At 37.0% G+C, this 23,873-nt stretch overlaps 1 protein-coding gene across 4 annotated transcripts in view; it reads left to right on the forward strand.

The window, feature by feature from the left end:
• The window catches only part of tho2 (THO complex subunit 2-like protein), a 1,047,711-nt gene that overhangs the window by 123,334 nt on the left and 900,504 nt on the right, over positions 1 to 23,873 (forward strand). For all 4 annotated transcript variants that reach the window (XM_090374101.1, XM_090374103.1, XM_090374104.1 and 1 more), the window contains exon 6: positions 692 to 813. In XM_090374101.1, coding sequence (XP_090230227.1) covers positions 692 to 813 — 122 coding nt within the window. The remainder of the gene's footprint in view (positions 1 to 691; positions 814 to 23,873) is intronic.

Consider the following 23,873-nt stretch of genomic DNA (forward strand, 5'->3'; position numbering starts at 1 on the left):
TTCTTAACAAGGGAAAGTTTTCCTGCTCTCTCTCAACCAAAGACAGTTTCAGCACCACTGTTCTGACAATTTTCATTATGATAGAAGGTAAAATGTTCTAGGTTTAAAGACAGTTTGAAAATTACGTCATTTTCATTGGCTGTATTTTTTATATTTGCACTAATTGCCGATTCCTTGCATTGCAGAGAGAGAGAGAGAGAGAGAGAGGTTAGTAGTTGGATTTGATGCTGCTGGTTCACTTTTGCTATCCTCTTTGCATCATTGAATTGTAGTTTATGTACTGTGTTCATGTGTAATTGTTTTATTTGTTTGTGTTTTCCCGGGGCCGTGACTCAGAAGTTGCAGTTACATACAGTGTTGGAAGTCTCTTATTACTGATAGTAAAAAAAGAAAAAAAAAAAAAACCTGTCTTTATTTTATTGACCAAGAACTGAGTAATATCCTGTATTGAAAACTCTTGCTTCTTTGTTCCTTCAAAGTATTTTTTTGTCTTTAATAAACTGGTAAGCCAAGATGTACTTAGAAATTAGAAGTTATAGATTGACTTTATCCTTTCATTATTTTTTATCATTTTTTAAATATTTCAATTTTTCTTTAAAATTGATATTTGTGATTTAATTTTCTCAATTAAACTTTCAGTGTTGGTCCCTCTTTATGTTTGAAAATCTGCATTTCTGATATCTACTTTCAGAAACTTGTCCCTGAATATATTATAAAAGAGCGATTAGATTTTGAAACTACTGGAGATGCTGGAATAATTAAAAGCCGAAAGAACACCCAGACGAAGTTTATCAAAATTAAGACTAGATTGTTGTAAGTGGATAATTGTATTTAAAGTATATCAGTTAGTTGGTTTAACACATTCACCGCTGTATATTTGAGAGAGTTTATCATTGTGCTATAACTTTCAGAATGCTGAGGAACAATGACGTTCCAAAATCTTCATTGTTCTGAAAATTCTTAAATAATTTAAAAGTAGAAGTCTGGAATTCATTGCTAAAAAGCAAATATTTATCCTAACAAGCTTTTTATTTAACAAAATTTTATCAAGCATTTATTTTATGTACATAAAGTAACCTCAACACAAGCAAAGAACAAATAAAACTCTGTGCCAGGTCTATAAACAAAAGCCAGGAATTTCTGCAAATAGCAAAGAATTCAGTCAATGTGCAGTTATCGATTGTTTGTTAATTTGCTTTTACTTTTACAGTATCCTTATTGACTGCTAAAGAATGAGGCGCCTCTGTAGCCAGGTGGACAGGAGCAGCAGTGCGTAGCACACGCTTTTTGATTAGACTGGGGTTCGAGCCCGTGACCATCAAATACGGAGGATGCGGAAGGTCAAAAAATGACCGCCGCATATCCCCGGAGCAATATGGCCTTAGTTGCTAATGCTCCTAAAAACCAAATAACAACAACAACAGCTAAAGAGTGACACCTCTCTTATGCATAATGACACATCACTTCTAGTGCCATTTGATGCTTACATGCATCAGTATAGCGAGCATGTTAATTTTTATAAAATCTTTTATAAAATCTTTCATGCGATTTTGTGAATTCTTTTATATGGGAGCTATCCAGCCAGCTTAACAGAGAACATCATAAAGTTTATTTTACATGTATCTGTGATTTCCTTGGAATTTTTCCCAGTCATAATAATATTTGATACTTCACATTCTCATCATTAACACTGTAATATGGTATTATTACTACAGTATGTCTTGTAGCACCATAGTGAGAACATATGGTTGTTATTATTTGTTTATACATTTTATACACTGCAGCAGTGAAATTGGCAGTGTATCGCTGTTAATAAAGGATTAGTTTTCTTGAAAAATGCAGATTGTATTTTATTGTTTTTCAGTGTATTTGCATATACAGTATATGCATAAAGTGCCTATTATTATGTTCATGTCTATTCACATGCATTTCTACCACCTCTCTGGATTTATTTTGGAGAATGTCTTTTTACTTGATTTTATTCTTTAATCTTGCTATCATAATATAGTTGGTCACAGTTTCTCCGTCTTTTTTTTTTTTTTTTTCACTAGATGAAAATTTGATTTTTTTTTTTTAAATTGCATATACAGGGTGTCTCAAAAATATTGGTACAAAAGTTCTAAAGGAATGTGAATCGTATAAGAACCCATAACCGGAAACGTCACGGGAAAGTAGTAGCGGAGGCACAAGAAGCAGAAATGACACAAGACAGTAATTAGTGGCAAACATTTATTTGACATAATATTAACAATGGAGTACGAGATGGATGCATTTCATGATGTTACAACAGATGCTTGAAGGTTCCACCATGAGACGCGATGCATGCGTGACACCGATGCAGCATGGATTAGCAGACAAGGTCGAAAACACCTGGAGTTCCTTTGACAGTAGCAGCAGCGCAGATGAATGGATCACCACGAGATCCATTTTCGTCTCCACAGGCGATTCACACACGATAGATTTGAGGGCCCCCACAGAAAAAAAATATCAAGGCTCGATAAATCAGGTGAGCGTTAAATCAGGTGGCCAGGCAACGAGTCCACCATGGCCAATCCATCAACGCCCAAAACGCCTGTTCAAATGGTCACGAACACACCTTCCATAATGGACAGGTGCCCCGTCATGTTGAAACCAAATGTTGCATCTCACATTTGTGGGAACATTGTCAAGTAACCCTGGTAGAACTTGTTCAAGAAAGATCCAATATTTAGCGGAGTTCATGCGGGATGGTAACAGGTATGGGCCGACTAAGCAGTCACCGACCATACCTGCCCACACATTTATTGCGAAGCGATGTTGTGCCGCATAGGGGTGCACACCATGTGGGTTGTCGTGAGCCCACACACGAGCATTGTGCTGATTGAATAATGCCTTCCCGAGTGAAATAAGCCTCATCCGTGACTAAAACATAGCCTGGAAAATTAATTCTTGAAAACACTTTCTTGGAGATAATCACTGTGCAAAAGCCACACATGCAGGATGATCTTGAGGCTTTGTTGAGCTGCTCGTCCATTGCCCTCTGCTAATCCATACACGAGGTGCATGTCTGCCAGCTCACAGTTCGTATATCAAAGCATACTATTCATACGGCGACTACTGCTTGAATGAGTAAACCAGAAATTTTCCCTCTCGCGAACTGATGAACAGCGCCGTGTACCGACTTACAGTGGCGTTTCCGGTTATGGGTTCCTAAGCAATTCACATTCCTTTAGGTGTTACCTACCTCCCCTAAACGTTTGTACCAATATTTTTGAGACACCCTGTGTGTATGTATATATCAATATATATAAATATATATATATATATATATATATATTAGGCTAAGAATTATTTGTAAATTTTAAAATCATAGATAACTTAAGGTTATTAATAAAATCAGAACGCATGCTATCTATGTGAAAGATTGTGCATTACATCGGTCTGTATTAATTTGATATTTTCTAGATATGTTAAAAGGTTGATAGAGTAGACTATGGTAGTGTAAAAATATCGGATTAGCAATGAGGTAACAAGTTGAGTGAGTTAAGGTGCAGTCTGAGAATGACTTGTGCATCAAAATAGCCCAAGTAATGTGCAAAGGCCAATGCCGGCGCTGTGGCAAGACCTAGAAGTACATTATATGTGCAATATAAGGTGAAAGTAAAGCAAAATGAGATAAAAGTAGTAATGGTAGTAACATAAAATGTAATGAACTAAAAAACATAAATTGAAATATTATAGGGCAAAATTATAAATTGTGTTAATTATGGGTTAGTGGATATATTGAAAGGGACTTTATTGAGAGGTAACCCTCTCAATATATCGGCCCATAATTAATGGGGATTACCTGTGTGTATATATATATACACACACACAGGTAACCCCCGTTTAACACTGATAATTCGTTCCAGAAAATCAGAGTGCTAAGTGAATCCGCACTAAGCGAGCGCCGCATTCCCATAAGGTAACATATGTATTTATAAGTTGCGGTTGGTGCCATAGGATATTTCCTAATCAATAATAAATGGTAGTGAAAAGATCACAAATAGCGGTCAAAATATTTAATATTCAAATATTTGTACATATAAAATATTCTGCATTACATACGTCTATAATTAAGTGATAAGTACTTACATATCAAAATTGAACTTAAAAATTCCAGTTAAAATCATGAATTTAATTGATCTAAATTGATTTAATTTAATTGATGAATTTAATCATGAAAAATGTGTCGATTTTGGGTTGAACTTTGACCCTCTTCCAAATAAACTGAAAGGGGTATTAATTTTAAATCCCCCGCAACCCATTACCACTCAACAATAAAGTCAACCGATCCTTCCCCGCTTTGAAAGTCAAAGCAGGGAAGGATCGGTTGTTAAAGTGGGGAAAGTTAAAATCAACCGATCCTTCCCTGCTTGCAGTGGAACAGCTATCTTTCCTGCTGCTAAAATTAATTATTTATTTTTTTTATAATTTTTTTTACAGTTAAACTTGCAAGTCCTAAATTATGGCATACATCCGCTTGTCACCGAATCGATTCGCTTCAAAACGTCTAATTTAATTTTTAAATTCAGTCTTTTTCTTACATTTATAGTCTTCATACTGAGCCTAGATGTTGTTGCTTTTTCACTGTTATCGGCCATTATTAGCTCTTCGAAAATGTAACTGCATTGGTTGCATTAATTACGATACAATGTTCAAGTAAACTGTCCTTTACGCATGATGTCTAATACTGAATTTGAAGTGTTGGTCAAGACATCAAAGGCGGATATTGTTAGGATAGCAGAGATGTGGTGTCACACAGATATAAGGAATACTGAACTGGAATTTGGGGAGTACAATGTGTACAGAAAGGATAGACAGGATAGAAAGGGAGGAGGTGTTATGCTGTTAATTAAGAAAAACATAAAATCAAAAGAAGTGCATTCAGTTGATATAGTGCACTGTTGAGTCAGTTTGGTGTGACATAAGCATTTTGAAAGCAAAATAAGAGTAGGAGTGTGTTATAGGCCTAATGACTCGAATGAGTACAATGAACAATTGTACAGAGAAATAGAGTGGGCTAGTAAATCGGAATGTCTTATGATAGGGGATTTTAACTTCCAAGATATTGACTGGAACTTGTGGGTTGGTCACTCACACACTAGTCAGACTTTTGTGGATTTATTGTACGATTGTTTTCTGCAGCAGTGTTCGAGAGGCAACCAGAGAAAGTAATACTCTTGATCTGGTTAACAGCAGTGATCATTCGTGTATTAAGAATTTGCATATAAAGGAACCACTGGGTGGCAGTGATCACAGTGTACTGATGTGGGATTTACTTAAAGATTTAATTACCATCAGGGGTAAAGGAAAGGAATTTTGCTTCCGTAAAGGTGAGTACAGTGGACTCTGACAGTTTTTAAATTCTGTACAGTGGGATCAACTGACGATGTTACCAACAGTAAATTCTAAGTGTGAAGCATTCAAGGAATTAATTGTCGATGCTACTAAAAGTTTCATACCTATTAAGAAATATTATTTAAGGTTTAGGCCCAAATGGTTATCAAATGAACTAATGAGACTCGTAACAGAGAAGAAAAATGCATGGGATGCATATAAATTATCAAGCGACTCAGAAGCCTATGGCAGATATAAGCTAGTCTGTAATCAGGTCACAAAGGAGGTTAGGCAGGCGAAGGCAGATTATGAGAAATCCTTGGCAAAAGATGCTAAAAAAACACAAGGATTTCTTTACTTATATAAACTCTAAAAGGAAGGGGATGAATCTGATTGGTCCACTTGACATTGATGGTTCGACTGTTGATGATCCTGCTCAGATAGAAAACAAACTGAATGAGTATTTTGCATCTGCATTCACACATGAGGAATTATTAAGGTTTGAAAATGGCAGAAGGTTATCAAATTGTAGCAGGATACTTAATGATTTTGTAATAACTGAAAGCAAAGTGGAGGAGAAATTGTTGAAGTTAAACATATGAAAAGCACCTGGGGTGGATGGGATCTATCCAGTTATATTAAAGGAAGTGGCAAAGCAACTAAGCAAACCCTTAGCTATAATTATGAGAGCATCCTTGGATTCAGGGGAGGTCCCCACGGACTGGAGATGTGCAAATGTATCCCCAATTCACAAAGGGGATCAAAGGATGATATGAGTAATTACAGACCTGTTAGCTTCATTCCCTCCAGATGCCTATCCAGTTCCTCCTTAAATAAATTTAAGGAGGAACTGGATAGGCATTTGGAGGGAATGGTGTGGATTTTTTTTTTTTTTTTTTTTGGCTGATGCTGCATGAGCTCATACACTTGCTTTCTTGCATCGCATGCCACTACTACTGTACTGAGTGATGACTAGACTTTGGATAAATGCATATAACGCAAATATTACAAGCAACATACTTGATCATTTTTTAAAACGTTGATCTTGGAACTACGTAACAAGTCACTGTACTGCAATTAATTTAGCATGCGAGAAAATTTCACTGAGCGTGGGAAAATTTCTCAAGTTGGCAAGGGAAACGTTTTAATGCTGTTTTGGTATTCATTTTCAAGCTATCGACTCCATCATTTGAAACGATTTCGTTAAATATGCCAAAGATGCAATTTGCAAAAGAGCGTTATAGTCAGATATGGGTTATAATATAAGAACAACGTTATAGCGAATCAGCATAAAGCGAACCGCATTATAACGGGGGCCTGCTGTATATACAGGGTGTCTCAAAAATATTGGTACAAACATTTGGGGGAGGTTGATAACATCTAAAGGAATGTGAATCGCATAGGAGCCCATAACCGGAAACGTCACGGGAAAAGTAGTAGCAGAGGCACAAGAAGAAGAAATGGCACAAGACAGTAATTAGTGCTAAACATTTATTTGACATGATATTAACAATAGAGTACGAGATGGATGCATTTCATGATGTTACAACAGATGCTCGAAGGTTCCACCATGAGACGTGATGCATGCGCGACACCGACACAGCATGGATTGGCAGACACGGTCGAACACACCTGCAGTTTCTTTGACAGTAGCAGCAGCACAGATGGGTCTCGCCCGAGATCCATTTCCATCTCCACAGGCAATTCATACACAATAGATTTGAGGGCCTCCACAGGAAGAAATCAAGGCTCAATAAATCAGGTGAGCGTGGGGACCAGGCAATGGGTCCACCCCGGAATATCCATCGACGCCCAAAACGCCTGTTCAAATGGTCACAAACACACCTTCCATAATTGGCAGGCGCCCCTTCATGTTGAAACCAAACGTTGCGTCTCACATTTGCTGGAACATCGTCAAGTAACCCTGGTAGAACATGATCAAGAAAGATCCGATATTTAGCGGAGTTCATGCGGGATGGTAACAGGTATGGGTCGACTAAGCAGTCACCGACCATACTTGCCCACACATTTATTGTGAAGCAATGTTGTGCTGCATGGGGGTGTGCACACTGTTAGGGTTGTTGTGAGCCCACACATGAGCATTGTGCTGATTGAATAAGCCTTCCCGAGTGAAATAAGCCTCATCCGTGAACAAAACATAGGCCCGAAAATTCAAGTCTTGAACACTTTCTTGGAGAAACCACTGCACAAAAGCCACACGTGCAGGATGATCTTGGGGTAGCAGTAACTAGCCTTTGAAGATGAAAGGGGTGTAAGGAATCATCATGCTAGACACGCTGTACATTGAAACAAGACACTCCTAAGGCAGAGGCAACAGCACGTGTGCTGGTAGTAGGATTATTCTGGGCGGCGTTCAACACACTTTGTTCCATGGCGGGAGTTCGCGTTGATTGTGGTCTGCCCGCACTACTCCTGTTACCTCTAATTGACCCATAATCGCACAAATTTTGAAGCACACGCACAAACAAACGGTAGTCCGGTATATGTCTGTCTGGGAAGTGTTCTCCATAAATTCATTGAGCGGCTCGTCCATTGCCCTCCGCTAATCCATACAGTAGGTGCTTGTCTGCCAGCTCACAATTCGTATATCGATGCATGCTCTTCGTGCGCTAACTACCGCGCCGTCTACCGACTTATGGTGACGTTTCTGGTTATGGGTTCCTATGCGATACACATTCCTTTGGATGTTAACTACCTCCCCTAAACCTTGTACCAATATTTTTGAGACACCCTATATATATATATATATATATATATATATATTATTATTTTTTTTTTTCATTAATAAATTGGTAATCAGGTGTGCTAGGCTACATTGCAAAGTTGAAATGTGCAATATCATTGTCGTCTTTAATATGCAGAAATTTCATTGCAGTTGTGTGGTGTATGAAGCTATTATGTTGTCATTCATTAAGAGGTATGACAAAATATGACTCTTACTCATTCTTCTAGGGGTTACCTTTTTCTTTCTTCCTCTACTTTCTATCTCTGTTCACCCCGGCGCCTCCCTAGCCAGGTGGGCAGGAGCAGCAGTGCGTAGCACACGCTTCTTGGTTAGACCGGGATTTGAGCCCTTGAGCCACCAAATATGGAGGATGCGGAAAGGTCAGGGAATGACCACCGCATATCCCCAGAGCAATATGGCCTTAGTTGTTAATGCTCCTAAAAACCGAATAACAAAAAACAACAACAACAACACCCTTCCCTCCCGCCTGCTCCCATAGTTATCATTCTATTACCCATTTCCTTTTCATAAAATACTTTGTATTTACTTTTCATTATTATTATTATTTTTCATCCCTTTTTACTTTCTCTTCTGTTTCAGGGAACTTCCCGCTTCCTTTCCCTAAACACCTTGTGGCTCCCGGACTTGCCTGATATAGCTCCAGTAAGAGTTTCATTTAAAAGCAGTCCCTGGTGTGCCTCCTTGTGGCTAGGTTTGGGAGGCAGGGGACCAGGTGACCCTGCCCCCTGGTTGCAAAGTTGTCAGGTGTCGGCAATCAACATAGCAATGCACATACTTACATACCTACCTACATACACTTGCTGACTTGACATTATGCCTTTTCAGATGCTACAGTAGCATATGGGGGGGGGGGAGACCCTGGAAACCACAATTTAAACAAAAACACTTTTATCTTGACCTTGTAGTTCTTCCACCTTGTTAGAATTAATGAGTCCTAGTTTTGTTCATAACAGTGAGAATACTGTGCAGATTTGGCTGTCAAGAGTATTTCCAGTAAACTGCACCAGAAAAAAAAAAGATCTGAAATCTCAATTCAGGTCCCCCTCCATCCAATTAAATACAGTCCATTCTGGTTATTTGGTACACATCTGGTTATTTGGTACACATAGTGCATTTTGGCCTGATTAATTGGCTGCCCCAATTATCTGAAGTTTCACGTAAATAGTTAAAAATACAATGTACCTTTACAATTGGTTCACTTTACAATCATATCAGGCGCCTCCGTAGCCAGGTGGGCAGGAGCAGTAGTGCGTAGCACAATCTTCTTGATTAGACCGGGGTTCGAGCCCTTGACCACCAAATACGGAGGATACAGAAAGGTCGGGGAATGACCACCATATATCCCGGGAGCAATATGGCCTTAGTTGCTAATGCTCCTAAAAACCAAATAAAAACAACAACAATCAAATCACGTTACGACGAACTCAACATAGTAAAGTACTGTTCACTATACGATGTGCAGTAAACGCCGGTCATTGTGATAACGTTTGTGAATTGAATTTTAATTCTATTAAACAGCGATTCTAATTAGCGAAAATAGGAGGAATATTATCCACAGGCTATAAAAGTAAAGATATATTAAACAGAAATTTACCTTTTATTACTTTACTAATTAAAAATTAAATCCTCTTTATCTTCGCCTTCTTCTCACGTTTATGTGGGGTCAGCATTTCCATCCTTAATTCTTTTCCTCCATCCCTCCCTATCCTGGGCTTCCTCTCTCTTTTAAATCCTCTGCCATGGTGAAAAGATCGAAGTACCAATTCACCCTCCCTCCCTCCTCCGATCGATCCACCAATGCAGAGGATTTGTTATAAAAGTTCGAAATAAGCCAGTAGTATGTTTTTGCCTCTACAGTTTTTGCCATACTACTGGCTTATTTAATTTAACATATTGGATGTATTTCAGCTTCAAATGGAGGAATTGCATGTCGCTGCCTCTAATGAATGCTTAATTATTTATTTATTTATTTCATTATAATTTAACTTTAATTAATATAATTCAATGATAGTATGTATTTCGGCTTCATATGGAGGAATTGCAAGATGCTGCCTCTAATGAATGCTTATTTATTTATTTTATCATAATTTAATTTTTGTCAAATTTAATATAATTCAACAGTAATGGATCGATATGCTAATTTAGCAACGCCTGTGCCGCCATCTATTTTCCTTTTTTCTTCTATATAAGCTGATTCAGCTTACAGTACGTCAGTGGTGTGGCTCTGCTCTAGAGTGCTGTCTGTTTTATATTTTATTTTTCGCTGCATAAGGACCACCGCCGTACAAATCCTCTGCATTGGTGGATCGATCGGAGAGGGAGGGTGAATTGGTACTTCGATCTTTTCACCTTGGCGACGATTTGTATAGCGATTGAAATGCAGCGATTCCATGACCATTATTGGCCTCGTGGTCTTCTGTCGATATGGGGCATGATGGTCAGTCTATTTTATTTTAATTTATTTTGATTTTGTTATTGTCTGGTAGTTCCTTTAACCCTCTTTTGGTGATATTTCACGTCTTTCGGAACTGGTACCTCTGGGGGGTACCGCTAAATTAATAAATAATTGGCATTGGTCTAAATTTTGTATAGTTTTAATTGGATTAAAAGTTCGAAATTATACAAGGGTTTACGGGCTACTATTTATATCTATTCTTTCTTTTCGTTCGATTGTTTATTTGGGTTATTTTTATGTTAATTTTCGCTCTACAGTTTTTGCCATACTACTGGCTTATTTAATTTAACATATTGGATGTATTTCAGATTCATATGGAGGAATTGCATGTTGCTGCCTCTAATGAATGCTTAATTATTTATTTCTTTATTTCATTATAATTTAACTTTAATTAATATAATTCAATGATAGTATATATATATATATATATATATATATATATATTAGGAATAGTGGGAGATGCGATTTCTTTTGTTGGCAGGTCTTTACTTTATATTTAATTTTATTTTACTTTATTCTATATTTGTTTATTATTAGTTATAAAAGTTTATGCCCCTTTTACCACAGCTGAACCATTCGATACATATAGGCACATTCGAACTCAATCAATCCTTCCCCCTCCCCACTAACCTCCTTTCACACATGCTCTCTATGTAAGAGCATGTGATCCAAACCACAACTAAATATAAATTTTGAACCAAACTGCATAAATTAATATTAAACTATTTTGTAGTTTACAAAAATAGACCTATGTAAATTTAAGCAAATGCCGTTACAGAATTTTTGGTGTGGAATCCTGGAACACTTTGGCGAACCACCGGTGGGAACCGTTGATGTAAGTGCGGTTTCAAATAAGTAAAAGTCTGTTCTTTCATTAAAAGCTAAGGTAATTGAAGCTAGTGAAATTGGTCTGTTTTCCCTGGTCTGTTTTCCATAAAATGCCATTACAAAATTTTTTTTCCTTGATTTTACTTTTCTAATTAAAACTACATTTAATATTTTAATTTTTAATTTAATTTTTTAAAGTGATTTGGCACCACTGCTTCTGCACTAGAAAACTTCTGCACTTAAACAGCTCACTGTAAAGCAGGGGTGATCACGTATTAAGTCAGTAATATAGAAAATAAAACCACCTATATTCATTGGGCTGATGAAAATAACCAACAAAAATATCACTACTACCACTCATCCTGGAGGGAAAGATCGAAGGCAAGAAACGCCCAGGCAGACCGAAAATGGCATGGCTGGATAACATCAACACCTGGCTTCACATGACAACAGCACAAATTCTACACGCAGCGCTAGACAGAGAACAATATCAAAACGAAGTCGCAAACGCCATTCAGCAGCATTAAAGAAGAAGATATAGTCCCAAACAATTACAAATCAAAAAATCACAAAATGATCCAATATGCTGCCAGCCATGTGGTGAAGTGTAAGGGTATAAAAGTACATATGTTTGGGTGACTGTGGTTTGAGCCCACGTGACTACTTACTAAATACTCTCTCTCTCTCTCTCTCTCTCTCTCTCTCTCTCTCTCTCTCTCTCTCTCTCTCTCTCTGATCTTATGTGGTCATCCTGGAATATATACAGAAATTTTTTTTATTTATCATTTATGAACAATATATAGAAGAAAAAATTAAGTTCTGAAATAGGAAAGAAACACAAATTTATGTAAATTATGCTTAACTGATTAGTTTAATGAAATGTAAAGATTACATCAAAGTTAATTCTTCAAACAAAGCAATTTAAGCACAAACAAGTCAACATTTAGCATTAGCAAGGGCACATGATGCAGGAAAGCAAGCTTATGTAGCATCAGCCAAAAAAAAAAAAAAAACACACACACACACACACCCTTCTCATTTCACCCATTCACTTGCTCCAAATGTTTGTCCAGTTCTGCCTTGAATCTATTTAAGCTATCAACTTCTACAACGACAGATGGAAGTTTGTTCCAGCAATCAACCACCTGCTGGCTAAAGGCAAACTTCCGCACATCTGTCCTAAAACTGTCTCTCCTCAATTTGAATTTATGCCCTGTCAGGTGATTATTCGGAGCAAGAGGAAGAATCCTATTAGCATTGAGCATGCTCAAACGATTCAAGGCTTTTTACACCTCAATCAGATCACCTTGCAGGTTCCTAGTCTCCAGACACTAATTTGCAGAACCTAGGCATTTTTTCATAAGAGCACCCCTTTGTTCCATTCAGTAATCTTGTTGCCCTTCCCTGTACTTTATCCCTCTATAAAGGATAATCATTTAGACCACATTTGGAATACTGCATTCAGATCTAGAGACCGAACCTAAAAAAAATACATTAAACTTGTGTAGAAACAGTAACCGCTTTAGTGGAGTGCAAATCAATAGACATATGAAGAACAGCATTAGTAGAGGCATGTGATGCAAGAAAGCAAGCTTATACAGCATCAGCCAAAAAAAAAAAACTCCTTCCCATTTCATGTATCTAATCACTTCTACCATGCATTTATTTAATGTGTCCACTTCTACAACAACAACAGGTGGAAGTTTGTTCCAGAAATCAACCACCTGCTGGCTGAAGGCAAATTTTTGCACATCTATTGTACAACTGTCTTTCCTCACAATTTGAATTTTGTTATGTCCCCTTAGGTGATTAAACTGGACTAGAAGAAGAATCCCATCACCACTGAGCATGTTCGAACCATTCAAAGCCTTATACACCTCCATCAGATCACCTTGTTGGTGCCTAATCTCCAGACACTGCAATTTGCAGAACTTGAAGCATTTCTTCGTACGGGCAACCCTTTGTTCCATTCACTAATCTTGTTGCCCTTCCCAGTAATCGTTCATATCCTTCCTAAAATGAGGACTACAGACCTGTAGTATTCAAAGTGTGGCCTGACCATTGTCTTATACAAGGGAATAATCACCTCCTTTTCCCAACTAGAAAATTTCCTGTATATCATTGACAAGACACCATGAGCTACACTTGCAGACCATCTGCACTGCTCAGAAAACTTCATATCTGCCTGCACAGTTACCCCCAGGTCTGTTTCATTCTCTACCACCCTGAGTGAAGTACCACACAGTTTATACATTACTTTGGGGTTACTGCTACCCATATGCAGTACTTTATATTTGTCAATGTTAATTAAACTTCAGTTGCCACCTCTCAGCCCTTCTGCTCAACTTTTCTAGTTCTGTTAGAGTAGTGTACTGTCATTAGTGTCATTAACAACCCTGCCAGCCTTGTATCATCTGAAAACTTAGACATTAAGCCTGATATACTTTCATCAATATCATTAATAAATACAGAAAACAACATTGGATCCAACACTGAACCCTGGGGGACTCCACGAAGAGCAGTGTCCATTGGTTACCACTCTGTCTTCTCCCACTCGACCATCCCTTTATCCATAGCAGTAATTTGCCTCCAATGCCACACTGCTCCAATTTGTGCAACAGTCTTCCATATGAAACAGTATCAAAAGCCTTTCTAAGATCCAAATATATGATATCAAAATTATTCTTTGCTATAATAATATTAAGAGTAGGAGACTGGTGGAATTACTTAACAAGTACAGTTGAAAAAAAAGCCGTGAATTAGGATTGAATTTGAAAGTCTCTGCAATTATGCCCAGACATGATAGAAGGGAGTATATGACGAGAGTCTTGTCGACCAATTCGGCCCTGGAAAGATTGTGCAAGGCTCAAGGGGTAGAATTTTTTTCAGCCTGGTCTGTACTTGTTAACAGGAGAGACTGCTGCTACAGGAACGGGATACACTTAAATAGAAAGGGTGCAAGAATATTTGCTGATGCTATTGAGGCAGTGTTAGCCGGGTCAGAAAACAGCTTGCTTGGGGGATACAAGGACTAATAGATTAACAGTAGCCACTGGCAGAGGTGAAAGTGATTGTGCACTGCTTCTATTGGAATGAGCAGCAGCCTGGAAAACAACAAGATGCAGCGTATTTCAGAGACTGCTGGGAGTCGTTACAGTACAAGTAAACACATGGGTTGTGTTAGGGTAGCTAAGAATTGGAACAGGTGCATTGGTGTATACTTGCGTGTATACACCAATGCTAGGAGTTTGGTAAATAAATTTGATGAATTTGAGGTGTTGGTCGAAACATCAAAAGCAGATATTGTTGGAATATTAGAGACATGGTGTCACACAGATATAAGGAATGCAGAACTGAAATTTGGGGAGTACAATGTGTACAGGAAGGATGGGAAGGGAGGAGAGGTTATGCTATTAGTTAAGAAACACATAAATTCCAAGGCAGTGCAGCCAGTCGACATCGCTGGATAGCAGTGTTGAGTCAGTTTGGTGTGACATAAGCACTGGGAGATCAAAATTGAAAGTAGGGCCTAATGACTGATGAGTATAATAAAAAACTCTCCAGGGAAATAGTGGGCCAGTAAATCAGAGAGTCTTATAATGGGGGATTTTAATTTCCCGGATATTGACTGGAATTTGTGGTTGGTCACTCACACACTAGCAAGGCTTTTGTGGATTAATTGGATGATTGTTTTCTACATCAGCATGTTCGAAAGACAACTGGAGGGAATAATATTCTCGATCTGATTATCAGTAGTGATTCTTCATGTATTAAGAATCTGCAGATAAAGGAACCACTAGGTGGCAGTGATCATTGTATCCTGAAGTGGGATTTACTCAGAGGTAACTACTATCAGGGGTAAAGGGAAGGGCTTTTGCTTTCGTAAGGCGACTGTGGTGGTCTGAGACAGAATTTAAATTCTATATGGTGGGGGTGAAGGATATACTAACAACAAATTCAAAATGGGAGGCATTCAAAGAATTAATCTTGCATACCAACTAAGAAATATTGTTCAAGGTTTAGGCCTAAATGGATGTCAAATGAACTAATGAGACATGTGGCTGAGAAGAAAAATGCATGGGATACATAAATTATTGGGTGACATGGAAGCCTATGATAGATATAAGCTGGTCTGTAACCAAGTCACAAAGGAGTTTAGGCAGGCAAAGACAGATTATGAGAAATATTTGGCAAAGGATGCAAAGAAAAACAGCAAAGAGTTCTTTACCTATGTAAACTCTAGAAGGAAAGGGATGAATCAGATTGGTCCACTGGATATTGATGGTTCAGCTGTTGATGATCCTGCTCAGGTAGCTAACAATCTAAATGAATATTTTGCATCAACATTCACACATGAAGAGTTATTCAGGGAGTGGAATGCCAGAGGTGAATTTATCTCTGGCAGAGAGTTAGATAATTTTGTAATAACTGAGAAGAAAGTGAAGGAGAAATTGTTGAAAATAAACATAAACAAGCCACCCAGGGTGGATGGGGTCTATCTAGTTATACTAAAGGAGGCACCAAAGGATGTAAGCAAACCGTTAGCCATAATTATGAGAGCTTCCTTGTACTCAGGGGGAGGTACCCATGGACTGGGAATTTGCAAATGTGATCCTAATTCACAAAGGGGGATCAAAGGGCAACAAGTAATTATAGACCTGTGAGTTTAACTTCTGTTCCCGGAAAATTAAGGGGGTCACTGGTTAAAGAAGCACTGCAGGATCATCTAGACAAGACTACAGTTATAGCTCGGACACAGTTTTGTTAAGGGAAAGTCTTGCCTGACCAATTTGATTGAATACTGTGATGTGGTCACAAAGGAACTGGTTGCAGGGAATAACTTTGATATCATATATTTGGATCTTAGAAAGGCTTTTGATACTGTTGCGCATGGAAGACTGCTGCACAAATTGGAGCAGTGTGGCATTGGAGGCAAATTGCCGCTATGGATAAAGGGATGGTTGAGTGGGAGAAGACAGAGAGTTGTAATCAACGGACACTGCTCTACGTGGAGTAATGTTATTAGTGGAGTTCCTCAGGGTTCAGTGTTGGGTCCATTGTTTTCTGTATTTATAAATGATATTGATGATGGTATATCAGGCTTAATGTCCAATTGGTATATCAGGCTTCATGTCCTTCGTATTGTCTTCAAACTTTCGTTTTCAGACAATACGAAGTTTGGCAGGGTTGTTAAGGACACTAATTACAGTATCCTGTTACAACAGGATCTAGAAAAGTTGAGAAGATGGGCTGAGAGGTGGCAAATGAAGTTTAACCTTGACAAATGTAAAGTTCTACTTATGGAAAGCAGTAACCCCAGAGTAATGTATCACCTCTGTGGTTACTACACTGACAGTGGTAGAGAATGAAAAGGACATGGGGATAATTGTGCAGGCAGATATGAAGTTTTTTGAGCAGTGCAGATGGTCTGCAAGAGTAGCTCATGGTGTGTTGTCAATGATATACAGCAATTTTTCTAGTAGGGCAGGGCCGGCCCGAACAAAAGCGAGGCCTGGTGCAAAGTTGATTTGCGGGGCCTTGATACAAATTCGTTCAACAAAATAATTTATTGCATTTTGATATTTATTACATTGCACAAATTGGTTTAGTAAGGATTACATGAAAATGATAAATAATTAAATTCTTTTAATAAACTTAACATTTCAATCACAAAAAAATCTTTAATAAATCAATAAATGATATTGATGACTTATAAAATACAATTTGGTGTGCGACTTAATCGAATAAGGTCACAATATGTGATTTTTGTTTCATTTTCTTACATGTTTTATAGCAAATTTGTTGATAATATCATCATAATTTAGTTGTTTGGCTATTTCGGATTCGATAGATAAAATGGCTAAGGAGGTAAATCGTTCTTGACTAATGCTAGATTATTATTATTATTAGCCATAGTGTGCAAGGAAGCAAGAAGAATTTTGCATGTTACTTGCAGATGATAATTGGTATACCAAATTCTTATTTACTTGATATCTATGAAACTTTAAACAAAGTTAATTCCAGTATTCATGGCAAAGTTGAAAATATCTTATCTTCAACTGAGAGAATCCAAGCTCTGAGCGATAAGTTAAGATTGTGGATCACCATGGTGAAGGGAAGCAATGTAGATATGTTTCCACATGTTGCTACAACTAAGAATAAAGAAATAATACCATTGATTTCTGTGCATCTTGTAGCACTGGGAAAAAAACATTCACTACTATTTTCCAAACTTACATCCCGAAGACTATGACTGGTTGAGGAACCCATTCATTGCATCAGTTTCAAGCCATTCTGAGCTCAGTGTCGTAGATCAGGAGGAGTTAATTGAAATACACAATGATGGCAATTTGAAATTAAAACATAAAGAAGTATCTATCGAATTCTGGATAGAGATGAAGAATGAATATCCTCATATTGCAAAAAAAGCTGTGGTAATTCTGTTGCAATTTTCTACATCTTACTTATGTGAGTTCAGTTTTCTGTGCTTACCATTATAAAAACTCACAAGGGTTTAAGACTACAAATGATTGAGGAAGAAATGAGAGTATGTCTCTGCAATATTCTGCCTAATATTAAAAAGATCTGTGAATCACACCAGGCACAAATATCTCATTGCAAAGTTATAAACCAAGTGTTTAAATATCTTCCATTGTACAGTATGTTTTTAATTTTTTGCTCATCTATAAATCAATTATAGATGAGCAAAAAGATTAGATGTGTATTTAGTACTCCTATATAAAGAATAAAATTATTATATAAGTATATATAATTTGTATTATGAATTGTAATTTTGTTTATAATTATTATTATAATAACTATCATATAACATATATATTTTTTCATATTATATTTAATATTATTTCTGTGTGTATTTGTACACACACACACACACACACACACACACACACACACACACACACACAGTTTATTTTTATCTTTCCGCTATTCATTTGGTTTTAACTCTTTGGTATAATGTTTTATATTATACCAAATATATATACACATATAAAGTGTGTGTGTGTGTGTGTGTGTGTGTGTGTGTGTGTGTGTGTGTGTGTGTGTGTGTGTGTGTGTGTGTGTGTGTGTGTGTGTGTGTACATATTCACACAGAATCAGATCAAACAGGCAGAAATTTGAGTAGGGGTGCCACAGAATAAAATAAATTACTTAAGGGGCACTGTTATCAAAAAAAGGTTCAAAACCACTGAGTAAGATGAAAAGTAGGTGCTTGCAGGTCACCTTATCTTTTGTTGAAGTGGCAATAGAACCATCTGGTTTTGACAGAGGTGAGAATAGAGATGGGCGAAAGTTGTGGCCAATAGCTTTGGCAAGAGACCAGACTGCTCGACTACTATTTAGGCAAGCAGCAAAGTTTTCTGCTTTGAAATCTAGTTTGGACTGATTCATAAGTGCTTTACAATTGTTATGAGCTTTGTTGTAGGCAGAAAATGAACCTGAAAATTTGGATACAATATGATTTTGATAAGCAACATTTTTCTCTTGAACAGCCTTAATACATTTATTGGAAAACCAAGGTTTAAAATGAGATTTTAAGGTGGAGTGTGGAATAAAGGATTTCATCCTCATAAGAATAATTTCACTGTACGATGTGAGTAAATGTTTGAAGTCAGAAGATTTGAAACAGTAATCTGACAAAGGAAAAGAGGAATATCAGAGTAGACATATGCACAAGTACCTCCTTTGAAGTGAAAAGAATCATACAGCGAATAATTTGGACAACTGAGATGGGTAGTGGTTGAATCAACTGATAATTGGGATTCTCTCAGAAAGAGTACATGGGGTTTTGCAGACTAAGTGGAAATGGATATAATTGAGATTGGAATTGAGGTCACATATATTTGTGAAATGAACAAAGAAACATTTGAGACGTTTGGATATTTTTGTAGATAAGTTTGTTCTGTTAATTTTCAAATTGAGACTTTTATTCATGCTCGATACAAGGTTACCAGTTAAGGCTACCTCTTGTCTGAAATGGAACCAAATTTTTCCAAAACAGTCACAACAGTGCCTTTGAGTTTTTAATGAATAATGGATTAACCTTCTTAGTGATGTTATTTGATTAAAAATGATATTAGTAACTTTAAATAAACTGGTGGATAATTGTTTAAAGAGTGTAAGATGAAGATTTCTGTTTTTCTGGAGGGACAAAAATGTTCCCAGACAGTAAAGACAGATAAACATAATATAGAGTAGTATTATTTCACAAACTGCGGTCATGTTTGGTTATAACGAGTATGGACATAATGAGCTCACAGCTGTAGTGAAAAAATGCCATCCCCATGTTGTGTTTACGAGCATTTATATACAAAACTTTCACATGCATAATGAATATTCTTCACAGATATATTGAACGAACTTGGTTTGTAAAGTATAGACGACTGAGCTGTTGTGTCCTCTTTCTGCTGTGTATTTTCTCAATTTAGACTATTAAATTTAATAAATAGGACTTATCTTAGCATAATTACTGTAGGTTCAGTTTCTCCCTAACCTCCTCATTTAGAGTTGAAATAAAGTACATCAACAAAATATTAATTGCATGCAGGAAATTTTCAGAAGTAAAAATTTGTTCCTGAGAATGGAACCAGCTACCATAATTTTGAGTTGCAGTTCAGTCAAATATTTGTAAACAACAGCACATGACATCCTTTTCAGCAGTATGAGGAACAGTGAAAACCACTGGGTTCAATAACCATTTAGCGGGAATCAGGCATACCATATAACATTTAATGGTGTTGGTGACAGAAATAGTAGAGATTTTGCCTGTTAGTGATTAACATGTCTGTCTATTCATGAAAAGAGGTGAAATCATTTGAGAGTTAGAAAATGGTAAAAAAAAAAAAAAAAAAAAAATGGTTAATGTGAAAAAAAATTTCATTTTTCATCATCTACAGTTTCAGCCTTATGGAAAAACAAAAATGATTTTATCTTCCCTTGAAAACAACCTCACTACAAACAAGGAAATGTGACTTAGATGACGTTAATCAAGCATCTACAGTGATTGAAAGCATAGTGAAATGCTGGTTTCCCAATTAGTGGTTCCACTTTAAAGGTACAGGTAGAAATAATTGCAAAACAATGCACGAGAATGAATGGCTTGATCATCTTAAAAAAATTGACATAACATTGTTTGTGTCCTGCCCAAGTGAATAGATGAAAAATGTTTGCATAGAATGAAAGAAGGTTATAAGGAAGAAGACATCTACAATGCAGACAAAACTAGTGTTATTATTATTAGCTATATTATGGTGCAAGGAAGCCTGAGGCTTATGCTGCACAAGCCAAAAAAAAATTCCTAGTTACCCTGAGAGAGAGAGAGAGAGAGAGAGAGAGAGAGAGAGAGAGAGAGAGTCAAAAGTAGAAGGGAATCACCAAGAAAGAGAAGAATGATGATATCCAGCTCAGAACCCTGGGTGTGCCAAGCCCATACCAGATGTGAGCCCCTGGGGTAGTTTCATGACATATCTGATGCAACTTTTAAATTTGAAAGTGAAAGAAAAAACATACTAATTGTAATATCATAGAAACCATAATGTTTCAAAAATATGGAAGCATTCTGTTGAATATGCAGCTAAATAAGGATTATCTCTGATATTTTTCAACAGTACATAATTTACGTTTATTCAGTTTTACTTATTACGCTGATATATAATACATACATGTTTTTATGTTCACAGGTATTATGAATAACAGCTTATAGTATTTGTCTTATAGTATTTGTTATAACCAAGTTGGACTGTGTTGAAATAGTGTCCCACTTCTTTACAAAATAGCGATTACAGCATGTATTCGTATTTATAAATTATACCATAGCTCCACAATGTTAACTTCTCCCTGCAACTCGTGTAATTGTTTGTTGAAACAGAAGTAAAGTGTTAGTCATTTTCTGAATTGATTGCTTTGTTATAAATTGCCAGCTTGGAAACATGTTGTTTTAACATTTGACACCACATTGAAATTGCTGGACGAATGCAAAGTGGGTAATGCCATCCCCATGTTGTGTTTACGAGCATTTATATACAAAACTTTCACATGCATAATGAATATTCTTCACAGATATATTGAACGAACTTGGTTTGTAAAGTATAGACGACTGAGCTCTAATTTATTTGTTGAGATTTCTGGATATTTGTAAGAAAAAAACCTAGTTAATTGTGGGATACATTTCATAAAATTTCTGAAAGGGAAATCCTTGAAATAGTTGTTTCTTCACCTGGATTCTTCAGTTTATCAGTGCTTCAGCAGAAACATGCAGAAGGTAGTCCAGTTTCAGGTCTCCTGCTTTTAAAGAATACCAAACAACTAAAAATTACTGAACAGTTTATCTTTCACAAGGCTGATTAATGAATTTCAAAATTTGGCATACAATTGGAACCATGGAAAAATTAAATGGAGACTATTCAGCAGCAAACTTAATTACTGCAGATTTTCAGCACACAATAGGAAGCCATTATTTCACCCATGAACAATTTTATAATGCTGACAAATTGTGCTTGTTTTGTAAAGCGCTTCCTACAAAAACACTTGTTGCACAACATTAATAAACAGTTCCAGGTCATCATCATCAACCATTTTCAATCCACTGCAGGATGTGATGGCCTCTCCAGCAATTTTCCAGTTCCTTCTGTTTTGTGCAATGGCCATCCATTTACTACCTACAAACTCGTGAATTTCATCTATCCACCTTCGTCGTTGTCTTCCAGGTTTTCTTCTAGCTCCTCTTGGGTACCATTCTGTTATTTTCTTAGTCAATCTGTCATCATGTCTTCGAGCTATGTGTCCTGCCCAAGACCATTTTAGTTTGTTTTGATAAGGATGTCCTTTACTTGAGTTTGCTGCCTAATCCATGTGTTTCTCTTACCTAACAGTCTGATTTCCAATATAATTTGTTCCATTCTTCGCTGTGTAGTTCTCAGCTTCTCTCCCATTCTTTTAGTGAGTGCCCAAGTTTCACTTCCACAAGTCATGGTGGGTATTATACATTGGTTCATTATTTTACATTTCAGACAAATTGGGATATTGCTCCTCATAATGTGACTATATTTCCTGAATGCTATCCATCCAAAATTTATTCTTCTCTTGACTTCCAGCCATTTATAATTATTACAGCTGATGACCTGTACCAGATAAGTATATGACTTCACCTTTTCAATTACTGCTCCTTCAATCATTATATCCCTTTCTGTGGCATACTGGTTCATCATTACTTTTGTTTTAGCCATATCCATCTTTACTAACTAACTGTGCATAACTGATTAAGATTTTCCTCTAATTCTTTGGGATCGTGACTTATGACCACAGTGCCATCTGCAAATCGTAAATGGTTTAGGTACTCTCCATTCACATTGACTCCTCTTTGCAACCAGTCTAATCTTCTGAAAGCTTCCTCAAGGGCAGCAGTAAACAACTTCGGAGTTATTGTGTCTCCTTGTTGAACTCCTTTCTCAGTTTTAAATTTCCTACTGTCTTTGTCTAGTCTAATAAAGGAGGTAGTGTTCTCATATATTTTCTTCAAAATCATAATACATGGGGTATCTATGCTTTGTCTTTCCAATGCCCGAAACATTGCCTTATGCTGCATGGAGTCAAATGCCAGGCATAATGGTGTTTTGGGCACTGGAAAGCACAGCTTGCTCTTTCGGTTGATTCTCATCAAGTATTCTTTCTAATCTGTTAGTAATGACCCTTGTGAACAACTTGTAGATGTGGGATAACAGGCTAATTGGTCTATAATTTCCAATTTCTTATTTATCTCCTTTCTTATGCAGCAAAACTATGATTGCATTATTCCACTGCTTAGGCATCACATCTTTTCTAATGCACTTTGTGAAGAGCCTTGCCACTTTTTGTGTCATGTCTCTTCCTCCTAATTTCAGCAACTCTACAGTAACTTCTTCTTCCTCTGGGGCTTTCTGATTCTTCATTTTCTCTTCAGCGCATATTCTACCTCATCAGGAAGAATATCAGGTATGTCGTATGTGCTACTAATTTGTGATCCATCTTCCCCACTGCTGGCATTATTCCCTTGCTCCTTGTATAATTCTCTATAGTAGTCTTCTGCTATTTGAATCATGCCTTCTTTGCTATTTTTAAGTACACCTCATTCTTCAGTTTCAGTATCATTTGTCTTTCTATATTACTGCTCATTGCTGCTGATTTAAGTCCTTTGTTTTCACTTAATGCTGGTTCTACTTTTCTTGTGTTAAATCTTCTTATGTCCTCTCTGAGTCTCTTTCTATTGGCTTTGCATAACTCAGTATACTCAATTTTCTCCTTCATCATCAGCCATTTTCAATCCACTGTGGGATGAAGGCCTCTCCAGCAACTTTCCACTTCCTTCTGTTCTGGGCACTGGCCATCAATTTACTACCCACAAACTCATGAATTTCATCTATCCATCTCCGCCTTTGTCTTCCAGGTTTTCTTCTAGCTCCTCTTGGATAC

This window comes from Mastigoproctus giganteus, chromosome 5 (genome assembly GCF_048544385.1).
Source record: "Mastigoproctus giganteus isolate SK-2022 chromosome 5, ASM4854438v1, whole genome shotgun sequence".
In the NCBI taxonomy this organism is placed as follows: Eukaryota; Metazoa; Arthropoda; class Arachnida; order Uropygi; family Thelyphonidae; genus Mastigoproctus; species Mastigoproctus giganteus.